The following is an 18,247-nucleotide window of genomic DNA, read 5'->3' as shown; positions in this document are numbered from 1 at the left end:
AGAATAAACCAAGATTTGCTTTTTAAAATACTCTGAAGTAATAAAGGCTACTGAAAACGCAATTCTAGATTTCTAATGAAATCTTGAAACAGATCCACTCTTACTAATTGTTTAATATTGCATGGCATTGGATATTTCAATCCTACTACAAAGCTATGTCAATAAACACTTCTTGCTGCACCAATCTAAAGGAATCAGGCCAGGTGCAGTGGCTCATGCCTGTAATCCCAGCACTTTGGGAGGCTGAGGAGGGCAGATCACATGAGATCAGGAATTCAAGACCAGCCTGACCAACATGGTGAAACCCCATCTTTACTAAAAATACAAAAATTAGCTGGGCATGGTGGTGCACGTCTGTAATCCCAGCTACTCAGGTGGCTGAGGCAGGAGAATCACTCGAACCAGGGAGGCGAAAGTTGCAGTGAGCCAAGATCATGCCACTGCACTCCAGCCTGGGTGACAGAGGGAGACTGTCTCAATAAATACATACATACACAAATAAATAAATAAATAAATAAATAAATAAATCAGACAAAAACAAAAGGAGATCACTTTTTTGTTGTTTTTAACAAGAATCATCCTTGGATAATATTGATGATCTTAAGGGGAAAGTTTTAAGAAAAATGTTCAAAATTTGGGACCCAGCACAAGAATGACTACACATATATATCCTTCACCAAAGGATTAGCTAATTCTTTAAAAGTATGTCGCTTCATCTGAATCACTAATTACCACTGATTAAGATATTTTATAACTCTGTGAAAAAAGACTTTATTTGTAGAACATTCATCACAACACAAATGATACTTATATAATAATAATGCAAACAAATTTTGTCTAGTACAGAGGAAATGATTTGTCTATTAGTAAAGATAGCCTCATGATTTCACTTTGATTGTCTTATTGGACATTTAGTATAAAATTTAGGAATCTTATTCCACCATTCTTTCTCTCACTGATTATAAACGTTTCCCTTATTCCTACAATCCTTTGAACCAATCTTACTATCCTGCTGGTTCCCCCAATAACAAATTAATCTATCTTTAGTATACATTCACTCACATATATGCTGTATAACACTTGACTCCTTTTGGAGTTTTTGACTAGTTTTGGAGTTTTTTTTTAAATAAAGTATGTTTCCTTATTTATTCCATGCCATAAAAATCTTAAGGAAAACAAGAGAGAATGAAAAATCATTGTGAGTAACAATGGCAGGTTAGAAAGGTAAGATAAGCTTACTAGGGGTAGGAAAATTTCCTGCTTTTCATGTTACAGATGCAGTAAATGCATGAAATTAAGGGAAACCTGATGCTAGGCTGACCAATGCATTAGATCAGGGGTGTCCAATCTTTTGGCTTCCCTGGGCCACACTGGAAGAAGAAGAATACATTAACACTAATGATAGCTGATGACCTTACAAAAAAAAAAAAAAAGGAAAAAAAATCTCATAATGTTTGAAGAAAGTTTACAAATTTCTGTTGGGCCAAATTCAAAGCCATCCTGGGCAGCATGTGGCCCACAGGTTAGACAAACTTGCATTACAGAATACCATGCTGTTCTAATAAATGCTTTATCTGTGGATTCTTCTAAATCCCACAGCTTTGAAATTCTACCTACAGATCTATACTACCTTATCTGTATCAAAGAGTATCCCAGAAAAGTTTTTTGTGTTTATTGATACGTATAAGACATAAGGAAGAGACAAATAATAACCTCTTTTTCTTCAGGATATTGTCCTGTCTGAATTTGGTACCTAGAATAGCCATAGATTTTAGACCTTTAAAGGGAGATAGCCTGAGGTAAAAAGTTGACCTACTGGAATGGAGAAGGAAAGAGATAAGAAAAATCTGAATTCTTGATAAAATCACTGAGCCACTGAATCAGCCAACTCTGGACCTTTTGTTATGTAAATGTAGCCTTCCTTATGGTTTAAACACATTCTAGTTGTGCTTCCCATTACTTGCACTGGTGAAAGCATAAGAGATATAACTTCTACCACACCTCCAAATCAGCCCTGAAGCTTTTTGCTGCAGTCTCTAAAGAAGGATCTCTACATATACTTGTTTAATAAAGTTCAAAGGTTAAATCCTTATCCTGTATCTCTACATACCTGATTCCTAGCCTTGCCTTTTCCAAGACATAAAACTTCTGGCAATTTACTTAAGCTCGCTTCACTTCAGTTCCTTCATCTACAGAATGAGGTTAATACATACTCCAAAAGCATTTTGGGGGAATTAAATGAAATGACATATTTTAAATGCTTGGGATTAGACAGAAGTAGTCAGAGGAGAATTTTTTAAGTCTCCAATAAGTCTGACCTAACATGGATAAAAATCACACACTCAAAACATAACTTTTGAATAGTCAAATTTGCCACCCTACTTTCCTATTTAATCTTCAACTCTTAAATAACTGAGGTGGGAGGAACATACAGAAATACATAACCAGCTTGATGAAGTTTGTAAAACGGTCCTATTTAATTTTGTTCTCATAAACCTAGAAAAAGCAAGCCAGCAACTTTTTAATCAGCATTGCTAGGTGGAGATTTCATGATGTTCTTAACATTTCTAAATTGTTGTATGCTCTACATTTACAGAATGTTCACTTTTCCTTGAAAAATATATCTCAGTCAATAATTTCCTCTTCGGGGAGGGAACAGAGGTAGTACATTTGGCAGTAACTAGGTTTGAAAACTAACATTCTTTGAAGATTTTAAAGCATCTTTAATATGTAATGATAATTTAATATATAATCATACATAACTCCATATTTTTCACATTAACTATATGAGATTATTAACACTGCATGTTTATTTTTCATCATATATATATATATATATTTCCCTGGCATTTTATTGTGTTTGAAAGATAATAAGCTTTTAAACTGAGATAGTCCCTAGCTATCTTAAGTCAAGTTTATTTTTGGAGAGGAGATGTATAAGGTCATAACTATTTCCGGTCACACTCCTCCCAAGGAAAAGTCATTTTGAGTCTTTGGACTATGTATTGATTTTAAGGTATATGTTAAAGGTGACAATACAGTCTTTGAAATTGCTATATATTCTTATCTTAATTCATCTAGGATGTTGGAAGTACTCTAGCACTGACACCTACATTAATTTTTTTCTTTTCTTTTCTTTTCAATACAAAGCTGTTCTTTTCCCATGAAATATATTGGGACATATCTAACTTAGATGCATTATGTGCCTGAAATATCAGGAAAAAATTCCAGTCTCAGCATGCCATTTCTTTCCACTGTAATTTAGACATTCTTCATGCTGCATTTATGTCCACAAGGGTAATAGTCCTTACATTAAAAACCAGCCTTCATTAAGTGGCTCACCCTTCAAGCAGTCCATTACAGCCTTTTACTCTCTCACCTTGCACTGTTTCCAGCTCCCACTGTTTTTAATAAGCAACTCTAATGTGGCAAACTATCATCTCTGTGCTGAGGGAGAAAGCATCAATAGACAGAAGATAACATGGTTTCGAAGAGCACATTGAAATAAGCCCATAATTCTCATCCTAAAATACTTCACTGTAAACAAAGACAAAATTATTTTCAAACCCTAGACTTTAGTCTGATTCCTTTCGTCCATGATTTTCTCTTTCACCATACATGCTCTAATGAGACAGTAGATAATATATATGTTTCTAAAGGTTTGCTTAGACAGACATACAGCAAGTGTTTATCAAATAACTAAAAATAACATCCAGGTAAATCAAAGGAAGGGCAAAGCGTTTCCCCAAGGGATGAAAATAATAGAGAAAACTGAAGTTTGGCAGCAATTTCAAACAACAGTGAGTCTTATTCCATTTCCCATGAAGAGTAAGAAACAGTCATTTAAAGCTTTCAAATTGTGGAAAGAAATATTTTAAATGAAGTGGTAGAAGATCATTCTGGATTAAATCAAATTAAGTATATAGCTCATTATATAGTAGATTTAAATGCCCATGCCCAAGTCAAGGAAATTTGTCAACTCAACTACAATGATGAAGCAGGGTGGTACTGGATCAAGAGTAACTCTTATATAGGACACATCTAAGTTCCTATTCTGTCCCTGGGTGACATTTATTCTACCACTCTCTGCCATGTTTTGTCTCTTAACAGATTTGCTGTTAAGATATTCACTCCACTTATCTCTAAAATATCACCAATTTTATAAGGCTCTTGTGGGGATTAAAAGATACATATCATGTCCCTAATATATAGTAAAATTCAGTAAGTGACCAGTAAGTGGTAGCTAATAGTAGTAAGTGCTTTCATCTCAAAGATGCTTATCTGAAAGTGCTTGAGTTTGCAGCATCGTTGTTTTCAAACTGCCCTTTGGAGACATATGTCTCTAAGTGTTTTTCAGAGAAGCTACCTTGATGGAGGCAGGGCAGTATAGAGAAAGGGGTAGGGGTGAGAATTTAGGGAATTATATAACAGATCATTTCCAATCAATTCATTCCTTGTCACTGATTTTAAATATTAAAGTAATAGAAAATATTATTTTTGTAAAGAAATAATATTACTTAAAAAAATCTGAAAATCGTTGAGTGATATAAAACCTTCCAGCTTTAAACCTCTGCAGTTTTCAAGTTCCTTAGAATCTAACACTTATATCCAATACTTATTGAGGTTTTCCTATGTTAATGGCCTGATGTTAAGCTATTCCCTTCCCTTCTTCTCCCCACTACCACTAAATCTCTCAGTTCCCCTTAGGACAACTGCACATTACATGTAATGCATATGTTCACACACACACACACAAACACACACTCTCTCTCTCTCTGGTTGTGTTAACAGACAATGCTAGCTAGATGATGAAAAGAAAGTAAACCAACATTTTGGCCTGATTTTCTAAATTTTCTAAGACAAAACTAGCCATAAAATTGCAAGTCAATATTCATTGCCAATACTATATGCACAGAACTTTATTCTACCACTCTCTCCCGTTTCATCTCTGACAGATATGCTGTCAAATAATTATGTTAATTCAGCTGTGTGAGATTTTTGGCAGTTATGACTTTGGAAAAAACATATACTTTATTATTAATCATCTATAATAGGGAGATGAAAACACAGTCAAAGTGATCCACTACTTTTAGTAACTGATCACTGTCCCCAGAGAGAAAAAAAGCGCAAGTCAACATACGAACTTCCTTGAAATTTCTTCTCAGATATATTACAATGTGTTACATGGCATACATAACATTAGTTTAATAAATTATTACTAGATCTTCTCCTATAAAACTAAGGGACTCATATCATTACTTAGAAAACTTAGCTGAAATCATGTTACCTATACCTTTTATTGTATGCATCAAATTATGGGCACCAATGTCTTATTTAATGTTCACTTTATCACACTATCAGAAGAAAGCCAGGTACAAGATCATATGACCCATGCATGCTCCCCACTGAATAAAAAAGCACACCAAATCTCTCCAAATACTAAGGGAACCTTTATTTTAACAACCTGGCTAATAAATCTAAGGGAAAAAAAGATACACAGTTCTGAAAGTAACTAATTAATAAAAAGGCATCTTTCTTTTCTTTCCTTTTCTTTTTCTTTTTTTCCTTTTTTTTGGATGGAGTCTTGCTCTATCGTCCAGGCTGGCATGCAGTGGCACAATCTGGGCTCACCGCAACCTCCGCCTCCCGGGTTCAGGACATTCTCCTGCCTCAGCCTCCTGAGTAGCTGGGATTACAAGCGTGTACCACCACACCTGGCTAATTTTTGTATTTTGTGTAGAGCCAGAGTTTCACCATGTTGGCCAGGCTGATCTCAAACTCCTGACCTTGTGATCCACCCACCTCAGCCTCCCAAAGTGCTAGGATTACAGGCATGAGCCACCGCGCCCAGCCAAGTCACCTTTCTTAACATCATTCATTTCTCTCCCTTTTCTGTATAATCTCATTTGCTCTCTAAATTTTAGTTTTGAGGCTTGACAAGGGAGCAGAATTGAGATTTAATTGAGATCTAGATAGGCCTTAACCTACTGAATCAAATCTCACTAAGTTTTATAAGGGAGGAGGAATGATTCCTTACTTCAATCTTCAGCTTAATTTAATGACACAGGACTTTCATTTTTTACTATATATACAGTGTGTACATTTTTAATAAGAAACCCTGTACAGTTATTTTCATTGTTATCAGTGAAAACACTAGACTGAAAGTGGGATACAATGCAGTCATAATTTTAAATACTACTAAATAAGTTCTCTAGAGACTCTCAACTAAAATTCAATTAGCCATTGTACAAAATCCTGTTTAAAAGAAAAAGCAGTTATAATTACAGTCAAAGATAAATGTATTGAGATGTCAATCACAATCCCTACTCTCAAATCTAGGCCAGTTAACAACACCAAGTATCACACAGTTCAATGACACGTTTGCTTTGGAAAGCCAGCCTTCATAGAGTTGCCAAACATTTGGGGTTTTTTTTGTTGGTTTTATTTTTGTTTGTGTCTGTTTTTAAAGTAAATAAAGAAAATAAGCATGCTTGCTAATTTATGTGACAATAAAAAGATCATAACATTTTAGTATGATAAATCTAAATGTCTCCTTTTTGCCAATTTATGAGCAAGGAATGTCCAGTCAGCACTTTAAAGGAATATCAGAAGGTAAATGAAAACAAAAAAAAGGTATATATTATAAAAAGAGGTGAGTAAAAGAAGAATATACATGAGTGTTTTCTCTCACCTCTCTGAAGACTAAACACAATTTCATTTGGCAAAAATAAAGTGGCCGTGACCTCTTTCCTCCTCTGCATGATTAATTACTTAATGTCCTATTAATTGGAAGATATGGTTGAATTTCAAACACTTTCTTTTTCTGTGCATATCATCCTGTACTGTAACCACCAATTAAGCTGTTCATCAAAGGTGAGCCAACAAGGTCATCTGAGCAGTAATTCTTCAACTATTCATTACCCACCATCAATGGTAATTAGCAGTGGTAACATTTCCATAAATCAACATGTTTCTTATTATTCTCTGATTATAAACAGTCAAAATGTGTGCATCCCAGCCCACTCCCTTTAATTTTATATGAAAAGTTTAGTCGAAATGTTCCAGAGAAAATTCAGGTGAAAAATTACAGTAGTTTCTTTAATTAAAATGAACCAGGAAAATAAGGTTACATGCCTTTGAAAGAAAAATACAAGCCCATGCACAAAATTAAATGAGACTACTGACAAAGTAGGGGTCAAACATAAGAAGCAAAAATTGTCTACCACATAGCTCCAATTTAACCCTCTGCAAAGGAAATTATGGCTCAGTTAAGTCTCAAAAATAACCATTTGCCTACTCAGTCATGGAAAGTGACAATTCAAAGTAAAAAAGCAAATTTAATTCATTCTACTATAAGAGAACACATCACAGGGAACCAATAAAAAACTTTTCAAGGATATATTTACCATATTCATTTACAAACCAAAAATCATATCTAGAAATGTAACATTTAGGTTTAATTTGTTTTGCATACTCGTGATAAATTGTTTATTGTTCATGTTTTCCTTTTCCAGGCTGGAGTGCAGTGGTGCATGCTAGGCTCACTGCAACCTCCACATCCTGGGTTCAAGTGATTCTCCTGCCTCAGCCTCCTGAGTAGCTGAGATTACAGGCACCCGCCACCACACCAGGCTAATTTTTGTATTTTCAGTAGAGATGGGGATTTCACCAGGTTGGTCAGGCTGATCTCGAACTCCTGACCTCATCATCCGCCCCCATTTGCCTCAAGCTGGGATTGCCAGGTGTGAGCCACCACACCCACCCTCCCTTGTGTTTTTTTAAATCATATTAATCAGCAAGTTCAAGGGTGCTACTGATAAAATTTTCTGTCTTCAATAACCAGAATTAACATTTTCACTTCTAATGGCTATGTCTAAAATTGTCATATCTAAAATTCACACTCAGGAAGGACTTATTCATTTTGTTGAAAAATTAATTCAAACCATTTTTAGATAATCATAATAAAAATACTAAAATATACCTTGAAACCTAAATTATTAGTGATAAGCAATCAGCACATCAATGATATTATATAATAGCATAATGATATATATCATATATATACATGACTATATATAATATGTAATTATGTACTATTTTTGTCTTGTTCTAAATATTGGAAGGAAAAGAGTTTGTTTTCTTTAGTGTTATATTTTTAAATTCATGTTTACATTTTCAATGTTACAATTTAATGTTATGCTAAGCATATATGCACAGAACTTGGAATTTGCTCCAGATTAATATGCAGAATTGAAAGCACAACTATTAGTCCACTATTGTATGAAATGGTATGTCAATACTGACATCCTGTGTTAATGTTTTTCATAACATGAAACACAATGCACACTGGTTTAAACAATTAGAAATTATATTAACTCACAACACTCAAAATCAAAGGATATAACAAAGTAAGGTAAAAAATGAACAGATGCTGGGCCCGGTGCCTAACGTCTGTAATCCCAGCACTTTGAGAGGCCGAGGTGGGCGGATCACAAACTCAGGAATTCGAGACCAGCCTGACCAACCTGGTAAAACCCCAACTCTACTAAAAATACAAAAATTAGCCAGGCATGGTGGTGCAGGCCTGTAATCCCAGCCACTCAGGAGGCAGGAGAATCACTTGAACCCAGGAGGTGGAGGTTGCGGTGCGCTGAGATTGCACCACTGCACTCCAGCCTGGGTAACAACAGCAAAACTCCATTTCAAAAAAAAAGAACAGATTTGGCCCTACTTCTTTACAATTTCCACATAAAAGATCTCCATTTGTCACTTTTTTCTCCATGCTGCCTCCCCTCAGAGTCACTGGCATGCTCATGATCAGTGGCAGAAAGACACAACCTCTCCCTGCTACATAATAAAAGCCTTTCCCTTAGTCTGATTGGACCCAACCTATATAATTTAATTGAGTAACTACCAAATGAGCTGATAACACATTTAAGATTATTTTGATAAGGGTTTTTTTTTGTTTATTCTGTTTTTGTTTTTGTTTTTTATCATTTTTATTTTTGGTTTGTCACTGAGGTTTTTATTAAATAGAAAAAAACCCACTAATACCTTTTTTTTTCAAAGACGGAAATAACAAAGGTATAGTGAGCATTCTTGAAGAATACAGAATTACAGAAAGTTATTATAAGAAAGGCAAAGAATACTTTAAGCCTCCTAGATGTGATCCAGTAGCACAATAAATTAGCTTATTATAACCATGAAATTATTGTTGTTACACCTAAAATAAGAAAATCATAGATATTGCAAAACTATTCCCCCAACACTGAGTAAACAGAGTGACTCTCACCTTGAGGCATCTCAGGTGGTAGATAATGAGGCTCCTGAGCACTAACATGCACCCATTCAAAGTCATCATACAGATCCTGGTGGTAATCACAGGCTCCTGGACCATCATCAAAAGTACAGCCACCTAGAAGGAGAAAAGAGGACTACTGTTACATTCTAAACAGATTTTCCAAACATTAAAAAAAATCTCTGGAGAAAGAAATGTTATATTGAGATATATATAATATATATAAAATACATATATATATATCATATATGGTACTGACAATCTTAATAAATGGTACTCCTGTTTATCACTATTTTTTTTAATTTTCATAGAAAAATAAATTTCCATCAGTACTTTCTGTTTGAAAAGGAAGCCCATTTGAGCCCCAGAAGGAAGACTGTGGCATAGATTTTGAAATATTAAAAATAATAGAAGATACATGAATAAGTGAGGCTTTCTTGAAATATACAAACTGTTATTGGTAGAGGGACTTGACTTCAAGTTGTACAGGTTCATGGCGTTCTTAACAAAGAATTGGACAAAACCCACAACAAAGCAAGGAAAGAATGCAGCAAGGAAAGCAGAGATTTATTGAAAATGAAAGTACACGCCACAGTGTGGGAGCTGCCCAAGCAGTGGTTCAAGGGCCTGAATACAGATCTTCTCCCGTCCAAATAGTTCCCTACAGGTTTCCCATTGGCTACTTGGTGTTCACTTCATGTAACTGAAGAGGTGGACCGCATTCAACACTTTACAGAACCTTCTGCAACCAATCAGAGATACTTTCAATTTTTTCATCACTTCGCAGAAAAGGAAGAAGTTAACAAAGGGAGTAACCTCTGGTCCTTTTGTTGCTTGGGCCTGGAAAGTTGGGGTTGTCCTTTCTATTTAGTTCTAGAAGTCAGCTGAATTGGCCTTTGGTTACCTGCCTCCAGACCCTATTCTCCTGCCTCACAAACCACCTATAGTCTAACTAGTTTTAAATAACTTTAGTGGTGAGAAGAGGAATAACAAGAGTGAAAGTTGTCTTCCTCTAATGCAAGTTCAAAAAAGTGAAATAATTTAAGTTTACTAAAATCTTTGCTTTAAAATAACTCTTTGAAATCTCTTAATAGCCAATGAAACATAAACCTTTTTAGGGTCTAAAGTGTTTGAGGTCTGTGATATCTTTCATGCTTTATTTAGGTTACTTTCATACACAATTATGATGTATAAGTAGGTGGTGACGCACACATAAAACCAATCAGATTAGCCTACAATCACTCTCAACGCTCCTACTTTATTTAATAACTTGGTCTTTTTACATGGGGGTAGCATTTCCCCTTTGCATCAGTCATGGTTTTTCTAGCTTTATTTTCAGGAGTAATTGCATGGCAAAAGTTAGAAGGATTACTTTTGCTTCTCAGCCTATGTGTACAGGCACACGCGACTCAATATATTTAGTTTATTCAAATCATGAAAATAAGAACTGGCCTATATGCCTCATCTTGAAAGAAAATGCATTAGAACTAATGAAAATCCAGCAGTGGGTTTAATGAGAAAAACCAATAACTTGTCTCCTTTCAAATAGCTTATTTGTTTAGTTTCCATGGGGATCTCTGTGAAGAAACTCTGAATTCTCTGACCAAGCAGCAGACTAAGTAGTAAACGTCAATGCTGTAAATTCTTCTCTGTAAGAAATTTACTTTCCTCATCAAACGTTTAGCAATTTGAATATGAGTGAAAGTTACACTCCTCACCAATGACAGAGAGGGGTCAGTGTCACAGGCAAAGCAGAAAACATCAGAGATGTCATGATGGTACTATAAGTTCTAAAATATTTTCCAAAAGTAGAATATGTTAAGCATATTCTTGAATCACTCTTATGACTACAGCAATCCTACAAAATAACCAAACTCAGGAACTTGAAAGCTTAATATTGTCTTTTAAATATGCTTAAAATAGACCTTTTATAAATGCTCTCATTATAAAAGATGTACTTTTTAATTTAAAATTAATCAATGAAAATAGGTTGCTAGGAAATGTATCTTCCCATAGCAAGAGGAAACTTTTTCTCAAAATATAATTTGCTATCAAACCCTAAAATAATTTACTGCTTTGCAATACAGGCCTTCAGGTCCCCATTACCCTTTATAATAGTGAGAATGCCCTCTGTATATAAATTTAAACTACCAGTGGGACCCACACTGACTCATCTGAAAGACAAATGGCCTTAATTGCTCTCCTTCATAGCCATTGTTAATTTTAGACTACAGGATTCTGATTAGCAATAACTACTAGGAGTAGCTGTAAAAAGTAAGTGGGTCAACCCATGCTATTTGTTGCACATCCCTTCCCTATCTGAAATTTGTCAAAAGAGTCTTGAAAATCATTGCTGGTCTGCTTGACTTGAGCAGTAAGAAAACTTTTTAAAGAATTTTTAATTTCTAGTTTACAACAAAGTCTAATCCAAGAGGTATAAAATACAGCATACCAATAAATCTTTTACAAATCTTTTTGTAAAGAATTTGGTATTTCAAGGTTAAGAGCAAATACAGTATACTGCAGTAGATGATAGGAAGTACCAAAATAATCATACTGGACTGATAAATGAGACAGACTATGGGGGACATATATATTAAAATAAATACAATGTGCTATGTAGGATAACAATATAATGAAAATTCCAAAGAACACACAAGAATTGGCTACCCACACCAGGGCTGCTTAGGGAAGGTTCCATTGAGTTACTCGTAGTGAACATGAGGAAGGATATATCAACCACAGGAAAGCCAGAATGGCAATGGGATTAAAAGTAGAGGAAAAGCAAGAGCAAAGGCATTTAAGTCTAAGGGAACGTCATATGTTGGGAAATCTCAAGTAATTCTGTAAACTAAGCATGCAGAATATGTAGGAAACTAGGAAGAAACAGAACTAAATATGAAAGATTTTAAATGTCAGAAAAAGGAGTTCAGAGTTTGTTCTACAGTTGTATTAAGTTGATTCCTGAGCTAATTCTATCATATACAGTTCCTATTGACCATTTATGACTCATTAGAAAGCCCAAAACACCAAGTCCTCTATTATACACAGTCTTCTATACACGTTGAGTTCAAGAACTTATACATATACATCTTTATGTATAGTATAACATAATTCTATTTAAGAGAGAAATGTTACAGCAAGGTCCTAATTCATAAATTAAAACAATACCTTATGAATTTAAAGTTTCTCTGAGCTGGATGGCAGATGGCAGAACAGAAAGCGGTAATATCAGATTGGTGTTCAAGAAATTTAGTTAGGCAGAGGGAAAGAAAAATGAGCAAGGGAACATTCCATAGCTGTTGCATTTGCTACTGGTGATAAGGCTACAGTGAGTAGCTGCAAATCATGCCAGAGAAATGGTGACCACAGTTCCTTGACCTTTGGAGGAAAATTACTTCTAAAGAGCATTTCACAGATTGCTAATTCCTCTACACCAATCAATCAACTAAGGGACAAATCTATCACCAAAATGGTCTGCTTCTGTGATAGCAAGCCACTTAAAGGTTGGCAACCTGTTCATCTAAAAATAAAAATCAAGCTGATTTGAACTTGCCAGAATTTCTTTTTATTCTTAAACTGCTCACTGAAAAGTCTGGTGTTAAGTAATATTAGACATCAAAAAAACTGAAAGTAAAAAAGAAACGAAAGTAAGTATCCATGGCCCCAAAACTATATTGCCTAAACATCTAGCATTTAGATTCTTGAGTGCTTATTTAAACAGAGAGTCAAAGCTCTATGAGAGAATACGGAATTAGAGACATTTTCTGTAGAATCAGGGAAAAAAAATACTAAATGTAAGTCCTTTCTGAAGTCAAACTTTTTAATAAAACCTGGGGTCAGGTTAATTTAAACAAAGTTGAACTAAAGAAAAATGAAAAGTCATTAGATCACTAGAGAGCTGTGAACATTTTGTGAAGGACATTCTTTTAAAATCTTCCACATTCTCCCCTTCATGGCACCTATATATTCTTAATTTTCTGACTGAGTAGAGCAGCAAAAACAAATAGAATTTTCTTTCATGGCTCTTTACTGTTTGTAAAGAACAAGCTTCATTTAGCTTAAGATAAGAAACATTTTCTTAAACTTTTGGAATATATGTAGTTTTTTCAAGTAAAAGGAAAGTCCCAAACCAAATATGATGGAAAATACAATATCCTTAGCAAAGTTGCTTGATGATCCTCAAAAATGGACAAATTAACCTTCTCCAATTGTGAATTAAGCTGTGATACATAACTTTGCTCATGTAAGTGATTATCAACTTGGAATGAGCTTCCTTCCATTTAGGACAGAGAGAAAGATTAACACATGTCACATTAGGATGCATGCAATACTGAGTTAAACTAACTTTGAATAGGTGATCTATCTACGCTAATCAGAAACCATCATATAAATTTGTTGGTATAATCTCCAAAATTTGTTATTAAAAAAGCCAATATATTTCACAAATATTTTGAAAGAACAAAAAAGGAACTTATTACTAAATATTTAAATGCAGCTCTGTTGATAATATGAATAATACAGTTTATTTCCAGAAAAATACCTTACCGAAGTATAGAAATTAATGCTTTTAAATAAAGTTCATATTTCCTCTGAAATATACTGGGATATCTTAATAGGTTTTTTTTTTTTTTCTTTTTAGCTCTACACATCTTAAAATACTAAAGGACAAAATAAAAACTGGCATACCATGACACATATTTAGGTACTTTATATCTGTTCTAATGACAAGCAACACTTTTTTGTTCCAATTTAAGTATTGAAATTAAAATAGGAAAAAATTCAAGTAGATACAAAGAACAAATGACTTTAAAGGCATATTAATGAATCCCTGGTCATAATATAGTGCTCTGGTTCAACACCAAAGAGGATCTACTAGAAAAAAACAGAAAATCCGTGAACAGGAGTTCTTTAAATGATAATCACTTGAGATCCAGAAAGTATCCTTTGTCCTGCTTATAGTTAATTAGGGTGTGAAAATATTATTTGGCTCTAACTCCTTCATAAAGGAAAAAGAACTAGAGACACATTTTAGGAAATCCAGACCCAAGATTTATTGATAGGTAGAAATAACTTTTAACGATGAGCAAAGAACTCATTTCAAACATAACTGATAATTATCTAATTGTTCATCCCTAGAGTTCTATCTCTAGTCAAGAATGTATGTTTATATAATCCAAGATTATTTAGCTAGTAAGACTTCTATTCAAATTGTATATTATTCGAAGCACATGCTCTACTCCAACTAAACAAACATCCTTCAATAAGAGTGAATTAACCAGAAAGGAATAACAAATTCAATTCCACTCCCCTCCATCTTTACAGAGAAACAACATTAAAATCCCTTATATCTCTCTTAATAAGGCTGTAAGAATTTTAAGTATGGGCCATACATCATCCACTTAGCTGACAGAAGAGAGACAATGTATCTAGACACAGCTTGGAGTAATGGCTAAATACATACATAGCTTTGATATTTTACTTCTTTGAGCTTCAATTTCCTCCCCAGTACAATCAAAATAATAATAGTTATAGCACAGTGGTGTCAGGATTAGTCATAATGCATGTCAAGCTCCTAACACCCAACAAGTTTTTTTTGTTAAAAAAGCATCTTTATTTTTTCATGTTTTATTCTTCATAATTTATTCTGTATATGCAATACAGACGTAATGCTATGCACATATTTAACAGTTAAGCCCTTAACAAAAAGAGAAATAGGGTTTCCATCTAATATACCCAGAAAGAGTAAAGAGAATTTATTATATAAAGGCAATATTACTATATTGCCAAAACCAGTTTTACCTGAACACTCATCAGATATACTTTCAGTCAGGAAATTCCTTCCTTTAGGAGTCAGCAAACTTTATGTGCAGAAAGCAAGTTAGTAAATGTTTCCAGTTTTGTGGGTCATGCCATTTTTGTCGTAACTACAAAACTCTTATCATAGTATCAAGAAGCCATAGAAAATACCTAACAAATGGGCATAGCTAAAAACTCTATTCACAAAACAGGCCACAATCTGAATTTGGTCCAAAGTTCACCATCCCCTGGTTTAGATCACTCTGATCTTAAACTGTAGGCAGAACATAGGCAGAACATAGTCTGGTTAAAAGCTTACAACTGGAGAGAGACCCAAGATGGCTGATCACTAGCAGCTCGGGATTGTAGCTCCCAGTGAAAGTGCAGAGAATGAGAGGATGCCACACTTTCAGATGAATTTTTGTTGCTCACGGACCAGGAGATTCCCAGCGGAGGAGCCCCATGGGTCGCCAGCGCGACTCTTGTGGCCGGCACGGCGGTTTTGCCAGTGCCTCGGTGCGGCAGTTCTTGGTGCAGAGTGAGTGGGACTGGGTCCCCTTTTGGCCAATTCCCAGGCAGAAAAGCACCATCAATCTTAACACCGCTGTTTTGGCCGGTGCGGTGGATTGCTCAGATTTCGGCACTGGGAATCAACAAGTTGGAAGTCCACTCAGAGACCTAATTTGAAAGTTGGAAATCACAAAGATGACAGGTGAATAAATTTACAATGATGGGAAGAAACCAGCGTAAAAAGGCTGAGAATACCCAAAATCAGAATGCCTCTCCCTCTACAGGGGATTACAGTTCCTCATCAGCAACGGAACAAGCCCTGATGGAGAAGGAGTGCGTTCCATTAACAGAAGTAGGCTTCAGAAGGTGGATGATAAGAAACTTCTGTGAATTAAAAGAACTTGTTCTAACCCAATGCAAAGAAACTAAGAACTTTGAAAAAAGGTTTGACAAAATGCTCATGAGAATAGACAATTTGGAAAGGAACATAGGTGAATTAATGGAGCTGAAAAACACAACACGAGAACTTCATGAAGTATGCACAAGTTTTAACAGTCAAATTGATCAAGCAGAAGAAAGTATATCAGAGGTGGAAGACCAACTTAACGAAATAAAACAAGAAGTCAAGATTAGAGAAAAAAGGATAAAAAAGAATGAGCAAAGTCTCCAAGAAATATGGGACTATGTGAAAAGACCTAATCTATGTTTGATAGGTGTACCTGAATGTGACGAAGAGAATGAATCCAAGTTGGAAAATACTCTTCAGGAGATTATTCAGGAAAACTTTCCCAACCTAGTAAGACAGGACAATATTCAACTCCAGGTAATACAGAAAACACCAAAGATATTCCTCAAGAAGATCAACCCCAAGGCACATAATCATCAGATTCACCAGGGTTGAAATGAAGGAGAAAATACTAAGGGCAGCCAGAGAGAAAGGTCAGGTTACCCACAAAGGGAAGCCTATCAGACTTACAGCAGATCTCTCAGCAGAAACCCTACAAGCCAGAAAAGAGTGGGGGCCAATATTCAACATCCTTAAAGAAAAGAACTTTCAACCCAGAATTTCCTATCCAGCCAAACTAAGCTTTATAATCGAAGGAAAAATTAAATCCTTTGCGAACAAACAAGTACTTAGAGATTTCACCACCACCAGGCCTGCTTTGCAGGAGCTTCTGAAAGAAGCACTATACATATAAAGGAGCAACCAGTATCAGCCTTTCCAAAAATATATCCAGCTAGCATCAAATGGCAGTATTAAACTCATATCTATTATTAACTGGATAAAAAGTCGAAACCCATCGGTACGCTGTATCCAGACCCATCTCACATGTAATGATACACAAAGACTCAAAACAAAGGGATGGAGGAAGATTCACCAACCAAACGGAGAGCAAAAATAAATAAATAAATAAAAAGCAGGAGTTACAATTTTCACCTCTGATAAAATAGACTTTAAAGCAACAAAGATCAAAAGAGGCAAAGAAGGACATTACATAATGGTAAAAGGATCAATGCAACAAGAAGAGCTAACGATCCTATATATACACATACCCAATACAGGAGCACCCAGATACATAAGACAAGTTCTTAATGACTTATAAAGAGACTTAGCCACCCACACAATACTAGTGGGAGACTGTAACATCACACTGTCAATACTAGACTGATTAATGAGATAGAAAATTAACAAGGATATCCAGGACTTGAACTCAGACCCGGAACAAGTAAACTTAATAAACATTTATAGAACTCTCCACTTCAAATACACAAAACATACATTCTTATCAGTACTATATCACACCTATTTCAAAAGTGACTATATAATTGGAAGTAAATCACTCCTCAATAATTGCATAGCATTTCATAGGTTTAAATGAAATATTAGTTGGCTGCTTGTTTGTTATTTTCTTCCCTTATTCCTTCCTGTCTCCATTGTTAAGCCCAATTATTGGCATAAAAGAGGTTTTCAATTCCCATTTTTAGACTGCATTCTAGCCTGGGCAATAAAGCAATACTCCCTCCTCTCCCTCTTTCTCTTCCTTTTTCTTCCTCTTCTTCATTCTTTTTTTTTCTTTCTCTCTTTCTTCCTTTTTTTCTTCAAAAAATAAAATAAAATAAAATAAAAAATAAAAGCTTACAACCAAGAACCTTTGACTTTTGACTTCTGTATCATCTCAATATTTTCTTTCTCACATATTAAAAGGAGTAGCAGTGAGCCACAGCAAAGCAACTGAACCAGAAATGGAGTCTGAATGATAGTGCTACATCTGAAACCAAATCAGTTGTCTTGCTGGCAAGCGGTATGAGTAATGAAGTGAGACTAGAAAAAGTGAGAACTAGAGACACTTTCAAGGGCCTCCAGTCCAAATGCTTCAAGCTTGTAAGGTCACAAAAGGAAATACCTCATGCCCTAGCATATACATGCAAACCTGCATGGAAGTTATCTCCTACTATGCTTCACCAGTTTAGTGCTCTTTCCATAAATGAAGTAAAATGAACAATAGTTAGGTAAATCAAGGAAGCAGCTATTAAAAGGAAAAATGTCAGCAGTCCTTTGTTTTAAGTACATGTAACCACATGTCCATTGTAGCGGGGGATCCAGAAGTGTGATCAGTCCAAATCTTACCTAATTTTTAG

At 35.1% G+C, this 18,247-nt stretch overlaps 1 protein-coding gene across 12 annotated transcripts in view; it reads right to left on the bottom strand.

Moving 5' to 3' along the window:
• Positions 1 to 18,247, bottom strand: part of PTPRK (protein tyrosine phosphatase receptor type K) — a 554,712-nt gene that overhangs the window by 420,475 nt on the left and 115,990 nt on the right. For 11 of the 12 annotated variants that reach the window (XM_012435091.2, XM_012435093.2, XM_012435094.2 and 8 more), the window contains exon 2: positions 9,293 to 9,415. In XM_012435091.2, coding sequence (XP_012290514.1) covers positions 9,293 to 9,415 — 123 coding nt within the window. Of the gene's footprint in view, positions 1 to 9,292; positions 9,416 to 9,750; positions 9,810 to 18,247 lie in introns of those variants that run through there. The other variant, XM_064360709.1, reaches the window with a different exon arrangement.

Source organism: Aotus nancymaae, unplaced genomic scaffold (genome assembly GCF_030222135.1).
Source record: "Aotus nancymaae isolate 86718 unplaced genomic scaffold, 86718_ANA_hifiasm-v0.15.2.pri h1tg000040l, whole genome shotgun sequence".
Classification (NCBI taxonomy): Eukaryota; Metazoa; Chordata; class Mammalia; order Primates; family Aotidae; genus Aotus; species Aotus nancymaae.
This window is presented reverse-complemented; position numbering and strand designations above follow the sequence as displayed.